The sequence below is a fragment of the Calonectris borealis genome, chromosome 12 (assembly GCF_964195595.1).
Source record: "Calonectris borealis chromosome 12, bCalBor7.hap1.2, whole genome shotgun sequence".
Lineage (NCBI taxonomy): Eukaryota > Metazoa > Chordata > Aves > Procellariiformes > Procellariidae > Calonectris > Calonectris borealis.
The window spans coordinates 23,877,121-23,900,952 of NC_134323.1; the positions used below are offsets into that span (position 1 = coordinate 23,877,121).

At 49.0% G+C, this 23,832-nt stretch overlaps 1 protein-coding gene across 1 annotated transcript; it reads left to right on the top strand.

The window, feature by feature from the left end:
• The first annotated feature begins 8,014 nt into the window (after nt 1-8,014).
• LOC142087316 (membrane-anchored junction protein-like) lies at nt 8,015-22,018 on the top strand. Its single transcript, XM_075161438.1, has 10 exons — nt 8,015-8,091; nt 8,222-8,346; nt 12,490-12,528; nt 12,913-12,924; nt 13,219-13,289; nt 15,348-15,473; nt 16,806-16,841; nt 17,659-17,785; nt 21,619-21,672; nt 21,964-22,018. The coding sequence occupies exons 1-10, from the start codon at nt 8,086-8,088 to the stop codon at nt 22,016-22,018; spliced, it is 651 nt and encodes a 216-aa protein (XP_075017539.1). The 5' UTR covers nt 8,015-8,085.
• The last annotated feature ends 1,814 nt before the right edge of the window (nt 22,019-23,832 follow it).

The following is a 23,832-nucleotide window of genomic DNA, read 5'->3' on the forward strand; positions in this document are numbered from 1 at the left end:
CCGGGAGATGCCTGGGAGGAGTGTCGAGTGGATCCTGGAGGAGGGACCTTCTACTAATAGAGAAAAATCATCTCGGTCAGCTTCCTTGGAGGAGTCTGGGGCTGCTACTTCAGATCTAAGGTCCCTAAAGTAGAGGTCAAAAGACTCCGGGAGATGCCTGTGACGAGTCTTTTTGTGGATTCCAGAAGAGAGAGTTTCCTCCAAAAAGAAAAAACATCTTGGGTAGCTTCCTTGGAGGAGTCTGGGGCTGCTACCTGGGACCTCAGGTCCCTAAAGCAGAAGTCAAAAGACTCCAGGAGATGCCTGGGAGGAGTCTCGGGTGGATCCCGGAGGAGGGAGCACCTACCAATAGAGAAAAATCATCTCGAGTATCTTCCTTGCAGTACTCTGGGGCTCCTACCGCAGATCTCAGATCCCTAAAGCTCAGGTCAAAAGAGTCCGGGACATTCCTGGGAGGAGTCTTGGCTAAATCCCAGAGAAGGGAGCTTCTACGAAAAGAGAAAAACGTCCTTGGTAGCTTCCTTGGAGGAGTCTGGGGCTGCAATCCAGGATCTCTGGGTAGAGAGATGTCAAAAGACTGTGAGAGAGACCTGGGAGGAGTCTTAGGTGGATCCCGGAGGAAACAGTTTCCTCCCAAAGAGAAAAAAATCTCAAGTATGGAATGACTGGACCTGACTGAGGAAGAAAGCCATCTCAGGTGTCCATGCTAGGAAGCCCCTGAGTTGCCTCTGGTGGAGGAAGGGAACGGAATGGAGAGTTCTGGTGTCCCCTGCAACCACAGCAGCCCCAGGGGGCCAGGCAGCAGGTCTTGCTCACATACTCAGGGAACAGCCGATCGCCAGTTCTGGGGTCAGGAAGGAATTTTCCCCCGGGGCAGATTGGCACAGGTCCCCAGGGGTTTTTCGCCTTCCTCTGCAGCGTTGAGCATGGCCATGTGCCAGGACTCCTTGGGGCCATTTCTGGCCAGGGATTCCCTGCTGTTGCAGGACCAGGAACCCAGCTGTGCCCTCTGTCCCTCCTGCTCTCTTCCCTGTGCCAGGTCGGCAGGGGAACCTCAAGGACTTCCATGCATTAGGTCACCTGGGGTCTTCTGCCCTGTGAAAACATGGCCTGCTTGGAAAGGCTGCAGGCGTGATGCTCCATCAGGAAGGAGCTGCCACTTGCCGCCCAGCTGTACATGCAACAAAAGCAGAGCATTGGTCTCGTCTGCCAGAATTGCTGTTTGTGTCTCATTTGTCCTGGTCGCAGCCTGAGAGCACCTCCACCGGCCCGGGCCTGATCCTGTTCCTTGGGCCCAGGGCTGCCCAGTCTAGCAGCCTCTGCCCTGCCGGCAGCCTGGGTTTCCCTGGGCCTGTCCCCGCGGGCAGGGATGGCACAGGAGCCTGTTGCCAAAGCCCAGCCCCTTTCCGGATCCCCACTTCCCAGCAGGCAGCCCAGTACCTGCCGCCCTGCCAGACCTCCGTCCCCAGCAGCAGCAGGCCAGGGCAGGGCCGTGCCCGGGGGGCTCCAGAGGGGCTGCAGAGAGGGAGGGGAGCACCCCTGTCCCCCCCAGCCCAGCCAGCATCCAGCCCTTTCCTCCAGGGAGCGGCAGGGTCTGCCATGGCCCTGCTGACATCCAGCCGGAGTGTTGGTCAGTGCTGACAGCAGCAGGACGAGCTGCTCTCCAGAGGAGCGCTCGAGCCTGGCCCCCTGCACCCAGTCCCAGGGGCACCCGCCGGCTCGGCCTGAGCATGCCCGAGGGCTGCGCCTCTGCCTGCTCCCGCCGGGACCGGCCCACGGACCTGTTGGCCAGGCGTTTCTGCCCCTGCCGGTGCCTCCGCAGCTGCCCACGGAGCAAGTCCCACACGCTCCCTGCCTCCAGGCACCCCGGAGCTCTCCGCTTCTGCTGTGACCCGCTCTCCTCCCGCTGCCCCGCGGGAGCCCAGTTCTCGCTGCGGGACTTGGCCAACACAAGCTCTGCGCTCAGCTTGCCCAGCACCCGCACGGTCCTGCACCCCGGCTCCCCCTTCCTCCTCCCCACCAGATGCAGGGGGGGTCCCAGCCGTCCCGCCTCTGCTCCCAGGGCAGCAGCTCCTTCCCCGGGAGCAGATCAGCCCCATCCATCCCTGCCCCGTCTCCAAGGGCAGAGGACCTGATGGCCGTACCCAGCCAGGCCCCGCGCACAGCCCGGCTGAGGCGGTGGGAGCCCTGGCAGGGGTGCGCGGCTGTACCCGTCCTCCTGCCCCGGCTCCGTCCTCTGGGAGACGCCAAGCCGAGCCGAGCCGAGAGCCGAGCCGAGCCGAGTGGAGCCGGGCGCAGCCGAGCGGAGCTGAGCCGAGCCCAGCCCAGCCCAGCCCAGCCCAGCCGAGCCCAGCCGAGCCGAAACCAGCCAAGCCCAGCCGAGAGCTGAGCGCCGAGCCGAGCTGTGCCCAGGCGAGCCCAGCCGAGCGGAGCCCAGCGGAGCCCAGCCGAGCCGAGCCGGCTGGGGCGCAGCGGCATGGGCGGGCAGGGCGGGCAGCACTGCCTGCGGGCGCGGTGCGGCTCCTCCAGCCGCAGGGAGGGTGGGCAGGAACCGGCCCCTCGGCACCGCGTACCGGGCGCTGCAGCTCCTCGTCCCGCTGCGCTCCGGCGGGGAGACCTCCCGCCCGCGGCAAGGGTAGTGGACAGATGGAGAGGGACACTGCCAGGGGCCGGGGAGTGGGGGGCTGGGTCCCTGTGTCTCTGGCAGCGATTGCCCTGATGGCAAGGCCACGGACGCAAAGGGACTGAGCCGATTCTCCCGATTCCGGCCCTCCCTAGAGGCATACAGTGCCTGCCAGGGCTAAGCCTGGACCCGCCCTTGGCTTCACCCGCGGCAGCCTTTGCCTTGTGCTCAGCGCTGCTGGCCAGCCTGTCCCTGCCGCCGGGCTCGTTAGCCAGCCGCGTCTGGGCTAGCCCCGCTCTCGGGACGGTACATCCCACTCGTGAAGCGTTGCCCTGAGAGTGGAACAATTCTGGAGCATTTTCCTGCTGCTGCTGCTCCCGTCCGTGCGATGTACGCGGCGGTTTCCCTCGCAGGTCTCCGCTGGTCTCGGCCCGCAGGACGAGACCCCTTGGGCTCCATTCGTGCAGCCCTGCCCCGCACGCTGGGGCTGGAGAGCAGCGTGGTCCTGCTGCAGCTGCCGCGGGAACAAACCCACGGGGGAGAAGGCGTGGGCTGGGGTGAGGGTGGGTGCCGCGGGAGGACAGCGGGGCTGGGTGGGCTCTGGGCAGCACCACCCGGGGCTGTCTCTGGCAGGGGTCTTCCCGGCCCGGCCCCCGGGATGTTTGAGGATGCCGGTGCCTGCTATTCCAGAGAGGAGCTGGCAGAAGGAGCTGGACAGGAGCTTGAGGAAGGGCAGCTGCCAGGCTTTGTGCTCCCTGGGGACACTCGGGGCTCCCAAGGGGCTGGGCCGGGCTTCCCCCCCACCCCCGTTTTTGTAAAGATTTGTGCTCTGACTTCATGTAGCACTTAAGTGTATATCAGATAAGCTTTGTTTCCTGCCCTGCAAAGATAACACTGGCTTTCCTGTAACAGGAAAACAGGACGAACAGGAATCTTTTCTAGAGCTGAACACAGAAACCTGATGGGTGTTGGCATTCAGATTTTCTTAGCTTGCTCCAGCCAGCATCTAAGGAGACTGTAGATTTCGTGGAGCACGGTCGGGACATTACTCTGAGGGAGGGTATTCATTCCTATTTCTGGACAAATATGTTGGCGTGATTTTCTTGCATAATGCCCACTTGATCTGCAGTTGTTTTCCTGGGCAGGCTGTGCTGCTGTACCTGATGCTGTACATCGGACTGTGCGAGGAGAGGAGCCATGTGTCCAGGGACACTGGGACTGGAGGGAGAGCTGGGTACCTGTCCTTACGTGATGAGTGAGCTATTGGCAACAGGGGCTGTCCTTTGGGTTTGCATTTCTGTAGTCCCTGTGTGGGAGCCCAGAGCCAGTGCAACCGTAATGAATAGCCCTCTGTATTTGTAAGGTAGCGACATTCATCCGCGGTTTCATGTCGAAGCTAAAAGGCCCTGCTTTGAGACAAGGGGGTTGGAGCAGACGACCTACAGAGGTCCCTTCCAACCTAATTCTCTTTTTTGGGAAGATGAGCTCTTTGGAAACACTGACCCTACCTGGCAGATTGTCAGAGTTGCAGAGAGACTTGGAAATCTGTCTCTACATGCGCCGAAATCTCTGTAAGGTGGACACTGTTTTTCTTTCCACACAGGTTTGTCACCTGCTGCCACTGCTTTGAATACTCCAGCAGGACACTTCCCACTTGGCCTTTGTCCTCCACCACCCTCACCAGGTGCCTTGTCCCCCAGCGTGTACTCCCCCAGCTCAGCAGTCAGAAAGGCACTCGCAGGACATGCTGCAGAGGGAGGGAGGTCCTCGGTCACCACCAGCAGCCTGGGGAGAGCTGGCAGCCCGTCTGTGCATTGCTAGAACTGCTCAGGATGAGGTGAAGAGCAAATGTCTGCTCTGTGCATTGAGCAGACCCTCAGAAGTTATCCTCCAAACAGACTCATCCCTTTGGGGGCGTGTCCTGCCTTCTCTTCTCCTACACAAAGATGTGGAGTGCAATGAGAAAGCTGGAGGGTGAAGTAAAAAAGGTGCATGTCCTGGGACTGCGGGCCTGGGTATATAATTGGTTACCTTCTAGTATACTGACCCTTTGTCTTCTTCTCCTTTTCTAACAGGGTTTTCCTTTCACACGATATTAGCTGTGTGCAGTAGTGTGTGTTCGCCCACTTGGTTTCATTGAAATGTATCTGAAGTTTTCTTGATAACTGTTAACTGCTGGTATCACAGAATGATGTAGGTAGGAAGAGACCTTTGGAGGTCTCTAAACCAGCCTCCCACCCCAGGCAGGTTCAGTTAGAAGAGGTTGCTCAGGTCCTCCTTTAGTTGAGCTTCCAGTATCTCCAGGGATGGAGATCCCACAGCCTCTCTGGGCTCTGTTCCAGTACATGACCCATCTCATGGTAGTTTTTCTCCCTCATGTACCTAGTTGGAGTTTCCAATGTTCTAACGTGTGCCCATTGCCTCTTGTCCTATCACCATGCACCTCTAAGAAGAACCCAGCATTGTCCTCTCTGCACTCTGCTATTAGGTAGTTGAAGGCAGCAATTGGGATCTCCACAACCCTTTGCTACTCCAGACTGAATAAATCCAGCTCCCCCCACCTCTCCTCATGCATCCTCTACTCCCAGCCCCTGGTCACCTTGATGGCCTCCACTTGGTTTGCTTGTGTATGTCAGTGACTTTTTTTTAATGTATTTGTTTGGGAGCCCCAAACTGGACACAGTACTGCAGATGGGGTCTCGCCAGGGCGGAGCAGTTTTTGCGAGGCTCCATGTCAACTTTGTTTGTCTCCCGACTCTGCTTACACTCTACTGGTTTTTTGGATAATAAAATGCAAATTGTTATTCCAGAAGCTTAAGACCTTCTCATTCCCTGTAGGTTGACATGAACACCATCTTTTTTTTTTTTTTACGAGAACGATGTTTGGGATTTATAGACATTTCCTGAGAGGCAGGAGGAGTCCAGGTGCTCCCTAGAAGCACCAAAGTGCTGCAAGCACTTGTCTGGGATCCCGAGGCTGGGCTGCCGGCAGAAGCCAGTGAGAACTGACTGCCTCATGGTTCATCAAGGAGGAGCTCTTCATTTTAATGGAAAGGGTGTCCTTTACAGAGCAAAGTGACACTTTGACTGTCCTGCCCCAAGAAGGCAGATCAGTGTCTGCTTTAGTTGTTTGTTTAGGTTTTTATTTAGTTAATCAGAAGCCTCTTCTTTTGTACCAAAATCTGTTTTTGTGGTTGGCACAAGAGAACTAATAGGGACATTGTTCTTCAATGACAAATGTCACTGTTAGGCTTTCATGGGATAAAAAGTGGCTTTTGTTTGATCATTGCTCACCTAGGTCACTGATCATCGGAGCTTTTCAGTTGTGTCTGTTTCAGAAGTAAAACGTGGCTGCCAGAAAGGCTCAAGACAGCTCTCTAAGAGGGAGTTTCCTCTCAAAAAACCCAGATGAGACTAATGCTGCTGCTGTTGCATTTCTGTGGCCCTCCAGGAATCCCACTCTGTGTGTGTGGCAGAGGAATGAAAAAATCTCTGGGAATCTTTGCATGAAAGGTGCCTAAACCAAGAAAAGGCAAACATGACATCATTGCAATTTGGGAGAGAAAGGGATGAGCTACCAGGGCCACTGTCAAGGGACTATCATTAGGCACCAGAGTTAACATTGACTACCCTTTGAAACTAGTAGCAAGACCTGCCACAAGGTAAAGGCCAACTCCTCTGATACTTTGGGCTCACACTGGAACCCAAGGCGCTCCAAGCCCCAAAATGCAACTGCCTCTGAAGTGCAGCAGCAGCAGCAGCTGGTGTAGAGCAGCACATGGCCGTGGGGACCTGGAGCAGAGGGAGGTGGCAGCCCTGGTGACCCAGAGCAGAAGTGCAGCAGGGAGCTCTGTGGTGCAGAAAGGGAATAAAAGGAGCTGTTGCAGCAGCTGAGGATCGACCCCCAGCCTCCTTCGTGGCAAGTAAGGTGTATCCTGGATCCCGCCGCACACCTGCGACGCCCTCTCTTGCAGCACAGCCCTGGCCACCTCCAGCACCCGCCACCAGCATGTCCTGCCCCTCTGGCCCCTCCCACACCTACACCAGGGCTGGAAAGGGGTTGCTGAGCTGGGGCACACAGGGTACTTTGTGCCATGTCACGACACGTCACGCCATGCCATGTCCACCCTTCCCCTCTGCAGCTGGGGCCAGTCGCCAGCGTCCCCAGGGACCTGCCCAGAGTCCTGCTGTGCGAATGATGCAGCAATGGGCTGCTGAGCAAGCGTCGCCAGGGTCTCTGAAATGGGGTCCCCCTTGATCAGAAAGCTCACCAACAAGCTGTCCTGTCCGCACCTGAGGTGTGCGGGCGGGGGTCCTCTCCACAGGCATCCGCACGGAGCCATCTCTGACTAGACCAGGAGACCCCCCGGCATCCCCACGCGGCAGCTTTCGTCAGAGACACCGCAGAGGCCATCCCCTGTCCCCGGTGGTCAGTTTGGCCACGTCCTGGTGCACACAGCCAGGAGTCGGTCGCGCTCGGGCCCACCCGATCAGCTCAAGGCACGACCATGCCAGTCGGGGGCTTTCCCCCAAACCAGCGGCAGGGCTGTGCCCAGTGGGAGGACGCGGGCACGCAGGGCTGCCAACTCACCCCTGGCAGCGCAGTCCTGCCCGCCAGCCCCTCGTCACCGCCAGCAGCCCGAGGAGAGCCCGGCCTCGCCTGCAGCCGCCCCCGCTCGGGCACCACCGCTGGGACCCCCCGCCCCGGGCGGGCACCGGCCCCTCGCCCAGCGGCGGGGCGCGGACCTCCGCGCCGCTGGGGGGCGCGGCCCTCTGCCGGCGCCGCTCGTGCTGCTCGGCTCGGCTGGGCTCGGCTCTGCTGCGGCCGCAGCCCCGGCCCGGCCCCGCCTGAGGCAAGGGCGGGCGGTGGGGCCGGGGGCCGTGGCGGGGGCGCCTCCCCTCCAGTGGGGCGGTGGGCTGCCCGGTGGTCGCCAGCGCCGGGGCTGCCCGGAGGCCTCGCAGGCCGGCAGCGGGGCTGAGGAGGCGTCGTCATCTCCCCTCTCGGCAGGCCAGGGCGCTGGGCCGGCGTCCGCAGCGGGGCACGGCCTTCCCCCGGCAGGCCCGGCCAGCCCCGGCCCCTCCCGCCCGCCCCCGGGGCTGCGGGGCAGCAGGGGACTGCCTGCCGCTGGTGGCTGTCGGGGGGCGGCGGGGGCACCGGGGAGACGTGCGGGTGCGGAGAGAACCGAGTGCTGTGCCCGCAGGGGCTGCCGGGACCCACAGCACCGGGGTGACCCTCACAGCCTGTGTCGGTCAGGGGCTGCGGCAGGTCCTGCCCGGGCTCTCCTGCCAGCCCCGGGGCGAGAGGCCTGCAGAGCTTCAGGGACGTTGGTAGTGATATTTCCGGAGCAGGGCAGCTGAAGGCGGGGCCGCCATCAGCTCTTAGCTTGTCCTCTGATCCTGCCCCAAAATACCCTGCTGTCTTGGAATGGGCACTTGAATCAGCGATTCTCTGACTGTAGGAGATGCTGGTAGGAAATCTGTTCTCTCTGCAGATGTCCTCTAGAGCAAAAACTGCATGTAAGCCTTTCTTCTCGTATGACAGAATGAGATGTGGTGAAGGGTTTTAGTAATTTACCTTTGACTCTCCTGCTTCCCTAGGCTGGCATTCAGGGAGAAAGAAAGATGTTGTTGAAACCATTTACCTGTCCATTGCTTGAAACGAGGTTTCTTCATGCAGGCAGGCTGGTGTACAAATTTAAAATCCGGTATGGCAGCTTCAGCAGGTAAGCACGTTAAAGCTGAAAAGTCAACCTGCAGTTTGATGACTGCAGGTAGCAGTGGGTTAATACAAGACCCTAAATTCAGATCTTGGGGGCTCCTCATTTCTTGCCTTCTTTCACTGGCCGTGAAAGTGGCCACTTAAAAATTACTATTGCACTGGCACAGGCCGAGCATTGGCGTAAGAGAGTAATTTGAGCTCTAAAAAATGACCCTGTTTCACTGCCACGTGTGGATTTTGTGCTTCAGTGGAAAAAGAAGCTGTTTTTACTGGCAGCATTTTGAAATTTTATAAGTGTTTAACTGAGAAGCTCTAGACCCTTTGTAATGGTTTAACCTGAATGATTCTATGATTCTTCTTCCCCCGGTTTTATTGATGAGCATGACATCATATGGTATGGAATATCCCTTTGGTCAGTTGCGGTCAGCTGTCCCAGCTGTGTCCCCTCCCAACTTCTTGTGCACCCTCAGCCTACTCACTGGTGGGGCAGTGTGAGGAGCAGAAAAGGTATTGACTCTGTGTAAGCACTGCTCAGCAGTAACGAAAACATCCCTGTGTTATCAACACTCTTTCCAGCACAAATCCAAAACATAGCCCATACTAGCTACTATGGAGAAAATTGACTGTCCCAGCCAAAACGAGTATAGCCTTGGAGCTCTGTACTCAACGTATGTACTTATTTCTTGGGCTGTCTGCTGTTAGCAATGTGCCTTTCGCTGGCCTTGCAATCTAGTGCTCAAGTGTGGGTGTAGGAAGAGGCTTTGGAAGCTCCCACTGGCTGCTGGCAGTAGATGTTTGTTGTGCTCTCGGGATTTTTTCTCTCAAGGTTCCCTTTCTGCTGCCACTCCTATTTCAGATGTGTTTGTGACAAACCTGTCCTGTTGTTTTGAAACAATAGCGTGCCTCTCCTGCAGGTGGAGGGGCTGAGCAGGACTTTCAGGATGACCGCTTCTCTCAGTTTCTAGAAGGCACTGTAGTGTCAAGCCTGAGAAATGAGAGTGAAGGGAGAGTATTTTAGTCTGTGGTACCACAGGCATGCAAGGAAGAGAAAGGAAAAGAGCCTTTGGGTGTGCAGGGGACAATGAGTAGGAGGGTTGTGGGAGGTAACAGTTGTGTGGTAAGCCTCAAATAGGAAGTTCTAGTTAGTGGCCAGCAAAGTAACTAAAGCACAGGGTCCTGAGTGGTCAGGTGGGGAAGATGCCAAACAAGAAAGGAGGGTGATCTTTTAGAGGTGAAAAAAAGACTTTCCCTGAGGGTATTGTCCTGGAGGAATCTGCTTGTGTCTGCTGGTCAGACACGCAGAGATGATGGGCAAGTGCTTTTGCGAGTGGGCAGAACCTTGACCAGCTCACTCAAGGAGCTCTGGAGCTTTTAATTTGAGAGAGGACTCAGAATCCTGGAGGCTGCGGGCTATAGTAATCACAGAAGTTTGTGCTACTCTGGGAAAAGGAGATGGAGCTGCTCAGGTTTAAGGGTAGTAGTCCAAACCAGGTGCTTATAGATTGTGTCCTGCTGAAGAGGTGTTCTGTAGAGCTCAAACTTGATCTGAGCTGTCTCAGCCTGTGATAAATAATTAATAATGACAGTATTCGTAAATATTAATTAAAAAAAACCAAAGCAGTGGCTCCGCATAATCTGGCTCCCTGTGAACATCCTTCAAGGCTGTGATCATCAGCAGACAGCAGTTCAGGGTTGATGCCCTCAAAGGCTTTTGGAAAGTCTTATAAACTGTTGGGGTTAAATCTCTTTTCAGATGGTGGTGACCATGCAGAAACCAAGACTGAGATCCTTTTGAGTCAGCAAGTGTCCCTGCATCAGAGAAATAGGACAGCATTGTGCCATGCCAAAAACACTGTTTTCATGCCAATGAGGTTGCAGCAGAGCTAAAATGCCATAGACAATGACTCAAGCATCTGCCAATAGAGTGGTTTCATGAGTGTGAGTGGATTTCCTTTTGCAATCAGATGTGCACAGACATTGCCAGAGCCTGGGTTTACTCTGGAAGTGACTGTTGTTAGCTGCAGAAGAATTGAAGGGAGTGTGCTATGAACATCACGCCAATTAGGCAGTCTCCAGACGTGAAGCTACATTAAATCTCGTGCAACGCTGGTCTCCCTTTTCCTTTGTAGAAGTAGGCTGGCTCTTTGAAATTCTGTTGCATGACTTTATTTCGGGGTGAATTGAAATGCAATTGTTTCTTTAGCTTTGCTTATTAGCATTTTGCTGGAATAGTGTCAGATCCAAGAGGATTAACCCTCCTCCTTGTTTTGTTCTCTGTGTTGATTTGGGAGAGGAAGCTGTGTTGTCTGTCTTGTGGTGTCGTGTAGCGTTCAGAAGATCCTTGAAATGCTGCTCTTGTCTGTGACTAAGCTCTTTCCCTCAGCATAATCCCTTTGGAAGGCACTGCCAGTAGTGTGCGCACGTTTCTGAACAGTCTGCAGGTGTGTGATCCCCTGATGGTAAAGAGAGCACTCCATTTGTTGGAGTTTGGCAGTCTGTCATTGCCCCCGCGTGTCTCACGGTTTGTGTGCATTGCAACATCAGTTCTTGTAATTCATTGTTACACTTGAGGGAACAGGACGTGAGACTTTTGCAGCACCTTTTGTGTTTCATAATAACTTCTGGAATTGGTAGTGAGCTCATCAAGTCAGTCTTCACATCAACACGGTCAAACATAGCAAAAGCAACTCCTTTTACAGCGGAACTCATGAAACTCTTCCCCGTTGTGTCATGGTTGTGGTGAATAGGGAGTACTTATTCAAAGCATGTGGATTCACTCCCAATTCATAAGAGAGAGTAAAGGAGTAAGTCCTAAGTGCTTACATAGCCTTATGCCCAAAGCAGTGCTATCAGTCAGCCTGCGGATTTGGGAAGTGAAAATCCTGTTCCCTGCCCCACAATAAGGTGGTGACTGATCTGAGGACAGGTTCCCAAAAGAACATTGAAAGAGTTGCAAGAGCTGATCCCAGCTGATCATAGAGCTGATGATCGACACATGTGTGCATGCTTTTGCTAGAGTGAGGTCATCTTCACTGAAGGTCTCTGGAATCCCCAGGGAAAACCAGGTAACAATGAAGGTTTTTCCCTTCTTTAACGATTCAAAGATGACTCCGTTTTTGCATTGCTACACTGCAGGCTTAAAAGAAAATAATCACCCCCTCCTCCCCAAGCCCCACCCAACCCAACCAGTGAATCCCCCACAGTCAGATAGCAGGTCTGACATCCTTGTCATGAAACCCTGGATGGTGCCTTGCTTTCTTCCATTCTTTCCATCCTTGTTTCCTTGTCACCACGGCAAAGTCCCTTCCTGAATCGTCCTTTTGTTTCCCTGCTGCTTCATGAAGACTTCATGACCACAGCGTAAGTCTTGAGTGGGTGATACCTGTCCTGCTGCTGCGGCGTGCTGTGTAATTCTTTTCATTAACTTGTTCTGTATCAGGCAAGGAGAGCGCCTTTTTAAAGAGGAAGGAAGGTTCTCATCTCTAACCAGGTTCTGGCTGGGGACCTGGAATGTGGAGAATATGAGAATGGCTGCCTACCAGACCATATACCGGAACGTCTTTTTCTTTAAGATGTTATCTCTCCCTGTGCATTTTATTGTTGGCCAATACCTAGCAGCAAACAACTTTTAAGAAGATGGCTTCCAAAAGATATAGTTAATATTTGGAAACAAAGTTTGATGCAGGCAGTACACAATTCCCAGCATCACGGGGCCTGACTCCAATGCTGTGAAGGCCCGTTCCTCTGCAGGTTTGCACCGTGGAGGGGATTAAGAGACGTGTCCTGCCCGTTCCTTCTTCTAGGCCCTTGAGCAGAATCGCGATAGGTTGGAGGACAAAGGTGCTGGTTTGCGGGCATCTTGTCAAAAAAACAATCCTAACTGTTACTGAGGATCAACTGAAAACATCTGATCTCTCATCCATTGTATCCTCAGACACACAAAATATAAACGGGCAGAAAATTCACAAGAAACAGTCCTTGTGGAATAATGGATGTTTTTTAAGAACAATAAATTAGGAATTCACCTGCCTGCTAAGTATTTTGTCTGTGCAATGGGAATGATGTTTTGTTGCTGTTTAAACTCTTACAATGAATGTACCTCCATTGATTTTTGATTGGTATGGGGCTAACTCTCTCTGTTTCACAGCACTCCTGATCTCGACCACATTGAAAGTGCTGTCAAGGAGTTAGAGGCAGGAGATGAAGCAGCTCCACGGGACCTTAGCTGAATGTTAGGCTGAGCAAATCGTCTGTTTGTTATGGGACTGAGGACATTTTGTCAAATGCAACATTTCAAGTGTGAGAAATGGGGAACTTCTCCGGAGAGTACGAGGGTGAAAAAAAAGACATAAATGAAAGATGTCATCAACAGGCAGAATTCGCGTAGACGAGTAACGCCTTTATTTGAAATATTTCAAAGACGCTATTGACTGTTAAAATTGGGCAAATGAAAACCCCTATTTGTCAAGCTAGTTGCACCCCGTTCCTTTCTGATTCCTGTTCAGATTCATTCTGAATCCCATGGTTTCTCTTTCAGCCCCAGACCTGACCACTGCTTTTAAGTTCTCAGGCTTGACCAGCTGTCAAACCCTCTTATTTTTTCAGGAGCCATGGCAGTACTGGTGAGCTAGCTTGACAGAGGCTAATCTAATGCTAAATTGCACATGCTTTCCTTGTAGCTGTGGAGCTAGTGGAACCAGTGGATGTTCTTTCAATGATGCCATTACTTTGTGACCAACCTGCTCTTCCATGATTCAAGCAAACTGTAAAGTAATTTTAATTTTTTTCCAAAGCCTTGAAACTGTCCTTGACAGTGGAATTGTGGCTATAGTGTTAATATTCTTCCTTCATTTCTTTTTTTGGCCTCTCCAGGAAGCATTCAAGTAATCCTTGGAAATCTTGATGATTTACATTCATTTTCTACAGACCGCTTCACTATCTTTCCGTGTATCCTTTCTTTCCTACTCATAAAAGAAAAGATTCAATGACTTATATCTGTTGGGCATTGCTTAATTCAACATTCATGTCTAGCAGCGTGCAGATCTTTAGCTGGAGTATGACACCTTTAAGCTTTGCAGTTTTACTTTAGCTGAAGATCCTCCTCAGTTGTTGCCTTCACCAGAGAGAGAACTGATGTGAAAAGAGTGTTTTGCAGTGTTTTCAGATGAACACCCCTGCATTCCAAATCAGATTTAGCCAGAGAAAATGAACATGTATATATAAAATCACAGGAAGCCCAGCTAATGCGATTGCAAGGAAAGCTAGTGCATTGCTTAAAAAGGTTAATAAAACATAAAACGCTCCTTACAGGCTCAGCAACAGTGGCCCACTAGTAGAGAAGACTGCAGTAGTTTTCTTCTAAGGTACATTAGGATTAAGTCATATTCATGAGCCTCTGGGGATGGACTGTACCTGCAAAGCCGTCTTCAGTCTGTACAGGAAGAAGTTTGAGCTTGAACTTGAGAGAACAGGATAGTGTTCCCATGAAATCTTATGTTGCCTGGAGGGATGTTGAGTATAAGAGTTGTTTCTTGGGTGGGAGCAAATGTGAGTATGTGCTTACGCACCAACATAGATGGCTGAGAGAAGCAAAAAGCACCTCACAGAGCGAGTTTTACGAGGAGAAGTAGTTGAGCTGAGATAGTTGGAAGACTAGACAGGCTTTTGGACACACAAAGCCTTCAGGACTGTCATCCAGTTATCCTGGTCCCCTCTTCAATGTAGTCTTTGAAGTCTGGAAATAAAAGTGAAGCAAATGTCCTCCACACAGTATTCGCCTTATTTTGCTCATCCCGCTTACTCCTTTGGGACCAATCACCAGAGTTTTTCCTTCTTCCCTAGAGTTTACAGGGGCATTTAGCTGCTGTCAGTCTGGCCTGCTGTCAAAAGACAGCGCTGTAAAAGCTTTGTGCCACTGCACAGCATAGGCATATGGAAGCTAATATTCGAATATTGGCATGCACAGGCTTTGTTGAGTGTAGTTTCCTGGGGATTTCACTTTTGCTATATAAGTGCTGAGACATTCGAGGTTGGATTATTCTGGCCAGCAGCTTTACTACAGGCTCCTCCTCCCTCTAGATATTTTTTCATCAGAGTGCATCAAGGGCCTAGCTAGCCTTCATCTCTTTCTTCTTGCTTGCGCAACTGGACAGAACTTAGCCATGTTTGATGCATATTCTGCAGCTTATTAATTTGAATTGACAATAATTAAATTAAAGAATTATTTAATTCTATTTAATTAAATTAATGTTCCTTTTGTAGTTGCTGTAGGGTTAAGAAGTTACTCTCCTGAGGTTCCTGTTGAAGAGAAAAGGAAGTTAGTTGAATGAGAAGCCTTTTCCGTCCTAAGGTGCGTCAATTTGTGAATCAGATCAGGCCCTCTGGCATCACCTCCTGTGGTTCTGGGTGCCCAGGAGTAATGAACACCCACGTGTTTCCGCCTCCAAGGCATTCCCTTCCAGTCTTGGAAGGCTGCATTATTGCCACAGCTCGTAATAACAGGCGAGAAGGAGGTCATCCTCTTTCTCTGTCAGAAGCTGGTTCATATGATAGCAACTTACTCCTGTTACTGCCAGGAAGAGAAGGTAGCCAAGAGCATCGTCAGACAGGAGGCACCCGAACAAAGCCTCTGCTTGGTTTGCCAGTTTTGCCTGTGTGCTTGAGGAGTGTTTGATTCACGAAGGTCTATTTCTAGGACTTGGAAGTCCATCCACATGCTCAGCCAGCACTGGGCCTTGATGCGAACTGCAAGTTCAGAGGCCTGGCATGATGAGTTGTCCTGCAATCTGTGTGTCGGGCTGTAGCATAACTCTTAGTTCATCACCTGCTGTGGGAGTCACCTGGCTGAAAGTTTCTTGTCATATGTTACTAGTGTTTTTTCACAAAGTTCATATTGACAGATTGTATTTGCTCCCTTATACTTATATTCAGTGTGGTATGACTGTTGAGGCTTTACAAGAAGACATTGTCAGGACTGCTGCTCCTTTGAAATGTTAGTGCTATCAGGTTTGAGTAAATGGGAGAGAGTATCAAAGATGAGATTCAAACATGAGAATGTCCATCTTGTGCCTTATCCCTTCATTTGCTCTGTGTATCTAGAACTCAACTCCTTTCAGCGAAATGTATCTTGTGGTAAGTCACTATGGTTATGTTTGGATAATTTCTGGAAACATCTATGATCTATGTCTTGCTTTTCCCTTTCCCTTCATCTGCTGTGTCTTTGAATTAGAGGGAGCAAAACTGCGTGCAGTATGGCTGTGGATTTGAAATAGAGCATAACAATGTGTTCTCTTTTGTCCTGTATTGCTTTTCTAAAATTTCCTGAATCTCTCTTTGCCTTTTCAACCACTGCTGATTCTTCAGCTAGTATTTTTATGAAGCAATGCCCAGTGGCTCCCAACCTTCGTTCTTTAATGTCAGTAGCTAGGCTGGAGCCAGCATGTGTATATGGAACGCATGTTTTTCTTCATTATGCTTGTCTACGTTTGTTGACATTCAACTTCACACTCTTTGTTTCTATTTTCCTAATGAAAGAATGCATCTGTTTTTCTAAATAATGATAGTAATAATGGTAATAATGTCTTTTGTGTAATTAACAAATGTTGTCACCTCACTAGTGTGTCATTTTCGGGTTTTCTATGAATTCCCTGAACAGCTTCAGGCCCCAGCTGAGACCTCTGTGGGACCCTACATTTAACCTCCTCTGTTGTGAAAACCGCGTGTTTATTCTTACTATTTCCTGTTCTGATTATTGGTCCCTGAGAAAAGTTGCTGTTTTTCTTAAGACTGCTTAGTAGATAATCTGATCTTCTTTATAAAATAATCAACTAGTCATTTCTTAGTCTCACCCGTTTGTTTGCGTGTAGCATCCCCTATCAAACACACATGTTTGGATGTAAAAACTTCTAAATGTGGAGAATTCACTCACTGCCCTGTACACCTTGCTCCAGTATTTAATTTCCCTCCCCAGATAGTTGCACAGTGTTTCTATTCTAAAATTATGCACAGCATAACATGCTGTTGCTTTCAGGCACTGACGTTTCCAGTTTCCGTTGGCAGGGATTTTTCTTCAGAAAAATACGTATGGATCAGAGGTTAGCTGGCCAATATTCTCTGGAGGCTATGCTCCAGATGTCCTTGCATCTTCCACCTGGTGCCCAAAACACAGAGTGATGCTAACAGTTCTTCACTTCCTTCTTATCTTCTGAAGCCTCCTTCAACTTCTTCAAGAAAAGCAATTGTCCCCATCCCATCGACGTGGTATTCATAGCCAGGAATTCTAGTTCTGAAAGAGCTGTATTTGCTGTTTTTCAATTTCAACATATCATTTGCAAGTCCAGCATTGTTTCTAAGTAGTTTATCTTGTCCTCAAAAAGTGAGGTGCAATGCAAAAATGTACTTTTAAGTTGGTTAAAGAAAGTCCAGTCTAAATATTCACCAAATTTTATAATACCTCTGTTACAGGTAAAGATGTAAACAAGGCCAGTTATGAGCTTGAAAGTTGTGTGTGTGTTTTTGTTTTGTTGTTGTTTTTGGTTTTTTTTTTTAATTCTAAGTAATCTGGAGAAGCAGAATATATATATGGGCAATGCTACAGTTCTCCTATTTCTAGGTGTCAGTCAGGCAATGTAAAGTGGGATGGAATTCTCACCTAGAACCATCCAAGCTGAGAGAAATTTTCCTGTCAATTCCAGCAGACTTTGAAGGAAGCCCTGCCTCAGGACCTGCGAGCCCTGCTGGCTTCAGTTAGATGTATTTTCTACAACTCTGAGCTGAGCTGTCCAATGGTTTCTTCACTGTGAAAGTCTGTATGAGATTGATATTTCTGAATAATTAAGTAGTTTCCTAGGTGCTGTATATGTGATAAACAACAAAGTTAAGCTTCTTAGGAAATTCTTTGTTTAATGAGAGCTCAGGATAGGTTTGTTTTCAATACGGTAAGTGTCTGAAGATGGAGTGAATTAGTGAAGATGTCCTGTCCAAATTCCCCAAAAGAATTTTTCTATCTCTGCTAGCATTACATTCCTGCTAGTTACATTCAGAGGCTCTCCTCTGAAGATGGAGCAAATAGGATGTGCTGGAAAGCAGTGGTTTTTGTTTAAAACTGTTGAGCATAATTCTTTAGGTGGCCTCTCAGTGCTTATCTTCTGTTTGAATAAGGAAGCTAATCTTTTATTCCTGAATCATTTTTTGGTTTTCATTGTATAAACATGAACAGTTTTGCGAAGTATGAATGTATATTTTTTTATGAATATATATTAACTCTGAATTTTATTCTAAAATAGAAAAGTTAAAATCAAACTTTATCAATACCAAGCTTGCAATGTTTCGAAGGTCAAGAGAAGAAATGAAGTGTCAGAAGGTGCTGCAGTGGAAGAGACAGTGAAGAGGAGAAGAGTGGAAGTCGGACCAGGAACCTCATGTCCACAGTCGGGTATGGACAGGTCAGCTGACTACAAAATAGTCTTCCAGGGCACATACCAATATTTTTAATGTCTCTTGTACCTTCCTCATATTTCATTCCTGAGTGATCCTTTGCCCCATTTTTCTTCTTCCTTCTCTTCCATAGGTGACAGAATCTAAGCAGCATTGCCCATATTTGGAGAAAAGTCATATACTTTCAGGTTCCCGTGCCATTAACTAGAGGTCTTCCTGTTTAACGCCTTTGTGTTAACATTATCTGTCGAATCACAGCAGGGTGAGAACTCAGCAACTAAACAAAACAGTGCACTGACTTGCACACCTGAGCCAGGGATGACAAGGGAAGAACTGGGAACAGTTTTCTAGCTGCCTCCCAGCCTGTTCCTCTGAGTCGGCTGATGAATGCTGCCTCTCAGCTTGAGGCTGACAGCAAAACACATTTGAGCTTGCTGTTTTCAAAGTGCTTTAAAATCTCATGGAATTGCACATGTTGTGTGTGCACATGAGGATTATCACACATCTTTCCCATCCGTTTGTTTGGTAACTAAACTTCTCGCGGTGATTCCAAAGTAGATCTCTATCTCTGGATTTCACAGAATCATTGAGGTTGGACGGGACCTTTGATATCATCAAGGCCAACCCCTCCTGCTCAAGCAGGGTCACCCAGAGCAGGTTGCCCAGGATGTGTCCCCTCAGGTTTTGAGTGGACTCCAAGGGTGGAGACGCCACAACTTCTGTGGGCAACTGGTTGTAGTGCCTGACCACAGCTGTAGTCAAAAAGTTTTTTCTTATGTTCAGATATAATTTCGTGTTTTGCAATTTGTGCCCTTTGACTCTTGTCCCACCAGAAGGCACTGCTGAGGAGAACCCGGCTCCCTCTTCTTCATTCCCTCCCATCAGGTGTACATTGATAAGATCCCCCCTGAGCCTTCTCCAGGCTGAACAGTCCCAGCTCTCAAAGCCTCTCTGCATATGAAAAGTGCTCCAGTCCCTTCATCATCTTTGTGGCCCTTTGCTGGGCTCACCCCAGTCTTGTCCTGGGGAGCTCAGTCTGGACAGAGCTCACAGACTGGCCTCAGCAGCCCTGAAGCAGAGGGGAAGGATCACCTCCCTCGAGCTGCTGGCAAAACTCTTCCTAATGCAGCTCAGGATATTGTTGGCCGCCTTCAGCACGAGGGTGCAATGCTGGCTCATGATGGCAAACTTCAAGCTTAGTTCTTGACTGCCTTTCAGAGGCAGGCCCAACATTAGTTATAGTCTAGCAGGAGTCTTTCTTTCATAGAGTGTAGCTTTTAAAAAAAGAAAATTTGTGTCTGTACTTAATATTCACAAGTACGTGGCAGCCAGTCTCAGATCCAGCGTTGTAATCGGAAGTGTTTATTCTCACCTTTCCCCTTCTATGGCAATGTACAGACCATGTCAATTCATCTCCCTTGTTGCCTTATATTCTACCCAATTCTCAAATGTATTTCATGCAGAGATTGTAACGGGAGAAGGCTGAAGCCCGTTCTTTTCCTGCTCATACAAATGTAGTCCTTTCACCCTTCCACCCGCCCCCCATCAGTTGCCAGTCTAAAACTGCTGGAAATGAGTGAAGAATGAGACCAGGATCTCAAATGCTTTCTAATCTCTTTTAGCCGAGACATGAGTTGTAGATTCATAAGATACAAGGCCAGAAAAGGCTACTTCATGATCCAATCTGGCAGTTCTCTCTTAGTCCTGTATCTTGCCCCAGCAGTTACGCTATTCCAGAAAAGATTAAAACAGTTAATAATTTTAAAGTGTATTCTTGATTTCAAAATTAAATTGGTGAGGCATCAACTTCAAGCCTTCCGTCATTTTTTTCCGAGTACTCTGTTAGACTGAAGACCTCATTCAGTCTGAGCATTCCCCCCCTCCCGCCCCCAGGAAGGAGTTTGTCTATTGTAATCATACCACCTCTTGATCTTTTTTTCGTTTTGGACAAACTCTTTTGCTCATAATTCCTCATGGGGGAATTGGATTTGGGTTTTCTTGGGGTGCTGTTGAGTGTTGAGCTATCAGAATCTCCAGGTGTCACTGCTCAGTGATACTGGTCAGCTCAAAGAGCACTATTTTGTGTGTGAAGCCAGGATTGTTTTTCCCCACGTGCATCCCCACTCTGTACCTCTCTGTACAGAGTTTCCTCTGCCATTTTATTGCTCCATGACTGTGGTGGTGCATTCCTTCTCCCCACCCCCTTTTTTTTCCCCAGTGTCACTCTATGACCTCAGGAACTCCTGATAAACTTTGGCCCTCCTGTAACGAGTTGGGCAGTGAAGTGTCCCTTGACTCTCCAAGAACTCCTGCACGGCAGGAGTGAGGAACAGCACTGGCCATACCAGAACTTTCATTACCTAACCCAGGTGGGGGACAAGGTTGGGGATAATCCATCATTTCCCTGACACACTTCTCTGAGTTGTAATTTGAGGGGAATGGCACCATTGTTGATGAGATCTTGGGAATTGTCACGGATGACTAAAGCCAGTCATCTGACGAACTTATAAACAGTGGTCCTTAGTGAGACCATCTCAGCTCTCCTGGACCGCAGTGGGCTGCACCCAGAATCTCCCTCTGAGTGGGACGCCTCTCAGAGTTCGCAAACTCTTGAGTTTGTGAGATTCGGAGGATCACTGAGACCTGGGCTGAAACACTCCTCGGCCAAGACACTCCTCGGGGCTCAACCCTTCGCCCGTTGAGAAATGCCAAGGCATTTAACGTGACTATTTCACGAGACTCGAGGTGAATTTTTAACAGGTATACCCTTATAAACTTATCTAGCTTTGGTACCATAATCATATATATATATATATATATATATATAAAAAAATTGATCTAGATCTTTTGTGTGTTTTTGTGTATAATCAATGATAAGTATAATCTGTAGTTAAGTTGTTTTAGTATTTGTAGTAAACTTGACTACCTTACTCTGTAGCTGCCAAATTGATTAATGATTAAATATTGTTAGTATCTTATGATTTACCTCAAAACTTTAAATTGCTGCTAAACACACATAACACCTAGGTATAAATCCGTTGCCCAGGTCTGAGACTAGGGGTAGATCCAGCCACACCTAGGCTTCTCTCTGAGAAGGAGTTTAGAAAGCAAAGGCTTCTACTCTGAACCTCGTGACTCAACGGGAGGGTCTCCTTACCCTTTTTGTATTAGACACAAGCCGTTGTCCAAGTCTGAGATTAAGATTGGATCCAGCCAGGTCTTCTCTGAACCTCGTGACTCAACAGGAGGGTCTCCCTTTTGTCCTCGGTCTTTCTATAAATCATTCCAATACAATTCTGACACGATTTTCCCTGTGCACACTTAATCCATGTAATGAGTAATATAGTGGCCCTTGCCATCAAATTCTGTCAACCTGCGCTTTTACAAATTCCTATTAAAATCACTTTTGCTGATACCTTGCCAGTGATTCTTTAAGCGGCCTCAAAACTACTATTTTGTGACAATGACCGACTCTTGTCAGATCATTCTATGGTTCTTTGCTACCTGCCTGTCTCTTTATGTCAGTAACCATGTAGGATTTGCAAGCTCGCTCAACGTGCTGCTCATCCCCCTTTCCATGTCATGTAACACTTTTTTTTCTCTTTAACTGCTTGTTGATTTTTCTAGAAAAGCAGAAAGCCTAATACTGGAATGAGTGCATATTTTCGTTTTTTAAGTGATACTTTGCAACATGAGTCTAAATATAGATTAAGGGTATAGATCTTGTTGGCTAGAGGTACTAAAATCCTGATTTCTAATGGAATACTTTGAGTAGCCATTTACAAGGTTGCTTCCTTTTTGTGACTTTTTGTAAGCTCTTACTTATTTCACTTATTTTTAGAACTGGAGCTGAGTGTGTTCACCATATGAGTAAAGCAAAGCATGGACTGAAACGGTAAGCTACAGAATATTCAGAAAGAGATGACAGCATCTGTTTAGTCCTGGATTCTTAAAGTGGCAAGCATAAAAATGCCTTCAGGTTTTCCCTTTTCACCTGCATCACCTGCATGGAGACATTTTTGATTCCTGCTCATCAAACTTAGCCAAGGGATGAGCTTTAGAGGGAGACGACACAAGCTTTTCTGACTGTCAAGCTACAAACTCTAGGGGTGAGCGTGGCCTCTCAGAGATGAGCCTGAAGGATGCCCTGCCTTGTCTTCAAGACTCCAGTCCTCTTTTACCTCAGATGCCCCTTCGTGCAGAACTCCATGAAGGGCCAACAGTGGGTGCTGACACCTTGACACTGGCATCAGTGTCAGTACTTGCCACTCCACACCAGTGTCCTTTCTCTGTGCAGATGGCCTTGCAGGCATCTCTCTCTTCTTTGAACAGCGTCATGACTTTTCTCACTATGGCATCAGAAGGCAGATTTATGACAGGATCATTCCAGAGGGATTGGCAGTTGCTTTCTAAACCCACTGTTCTCCAAAGACCTTGCAGGAGTGGAAGATTCTTTCTCTTTTAGCCCACAGGCTAAAAGGCTGCTCTGACAGAGCTGCTGTTTGGCAGACCCTTTAGGTCACAGGTTCTTCCCTAACGCCCCTGTTCTCCTCCTCCCGGCTGTTGCCCATCCTCCCAAATGTCCCAGTGCATTTCATCCATTTTCTGGATACTGATACCCATTCTAATTTTAGTTCAAATCCCTGCCACCCTAGCGCCTTCCTGGCCTTTTTCCCTCTCCAACTCTTAGGAGAGAGTATTTTCCAAGGAGGCAAACTCACTCCTCTTGGGATTGTCCACAAAAGAAGTTGCCTGGTAGTATAAAAGGAACAGCTTCTTCTCCCCCTGTTCCTTGGGAGGTGAACAGTTGCATCATACCTGGATTTCTGCCTGTTTCTGCATGATGACATACTGCCCTCATTTCAGGAACCTTTTGGACCTCTCCACAACTGGCTGAGCCTTTACGCAAATGTGGTCTGTGGGCTTGCTTGCAATCTCAGATGGCCAGGGCATACTGCCTGCTTGCTCCTGTAGAACTGGTTTCAAAGGGCCAATCCCAGCATATTTGCTCTGCAGGGATTCACTGCATATACAATGGCCTGCAATTTCAGGTGCTCCTAGTTGCATGGTTACCTTCAGCCTGCACAGATAAACTCCTGTATTGAAACAGCCCTCATCTTGTAAGCCCAAAACTTTTCCTGTCAGAATGTCACGTCCCGCCTGTGCGGAGGGAGAGGTGACTCAGATTCATAAATTCCCTCGGTGTGGATTAAGGTGAAACGACACTCCAGGTCTATACATAAACAAAGACTTTTATTCCATTGAAACGAAGAAGTTCCTAACAAACTCTCTTAAGATTCAATTTGGAGTTTTAGAAAGCAGGTATTCTTTATTGCAGCGCTGGATGCACAGGGGATCTCTCTACCTAGTGTGCCTGCCAAATCACTTAACCATAGGGGCTAAATACAATTAGAATATACATATTCATTACATTTCTGAAGAATAATCTAAATATTCATGCCATTTCCTGGTATTCATTAACATATGCAAAAGTCTCTGACGCATGCGCCCTTGTGCTCTTCGGTGGTCTTTCGGGTCCTCTGGTGGTCATCGATAGTCTTCATCACAGTGCCCTCTGGTTGAACTCGGTCTTCACGCATGCTCCGTCTATGCCTTGGCTTGGTTTACATGTTTTTCACTTGTAACAAGCTAGCTTATTCCAGTCTACCTTCCCTATCTACCCTACAAGGTTAGCTTCTCTGTCTAATTTACGTAGAGTACCAAGTTTCAAGGTTCTTTTATTTACTGAATGCGCGGCCTGTCTATTCATAAAGCATTCCTAACCCATCTACATCATTTCAACCGAAGAATCTCATGTGTCTTCCCTGTTCCTTTCTTAACAATGCTTCCAAGATACACAATTTATCTGCAGACACAACACCTGCTAGTTACCTAACTTTTAAGTAACAAATCTTAACAAACTGTATCCACTATATCAATTCCCCCCTTTGAGACTTATGATGTTTTGCACCATGAGTCTCACATAATTCACCTATAGATGTTTGGTCTACAAAAAGACATACATTGTATCATACAACAAGAATTATAACTAGGA

What these genes read in the sequence shown, in the direction of transcription:
- LOC142087316 (XM_075161438.1), top strand. An exon ending in GGCCAGTTATGAGCTTGAAA is followed by an intron (nt 16,842 to 17,658) that starts GTTGTGTGTGTG and finishes ATCAATACCAAG; the next exon opens with CTTGCAATGTTTCGAAGGTC. An exon ending in CCACAGTCGGGTATGGACAG is followed by an intron (nt 17,786 to 21,618) that starts GTCAGCTGACTA and finishes ACTTATTTTTAG; the next exon opens with AACTGGAGCTGAGTGTGTTC.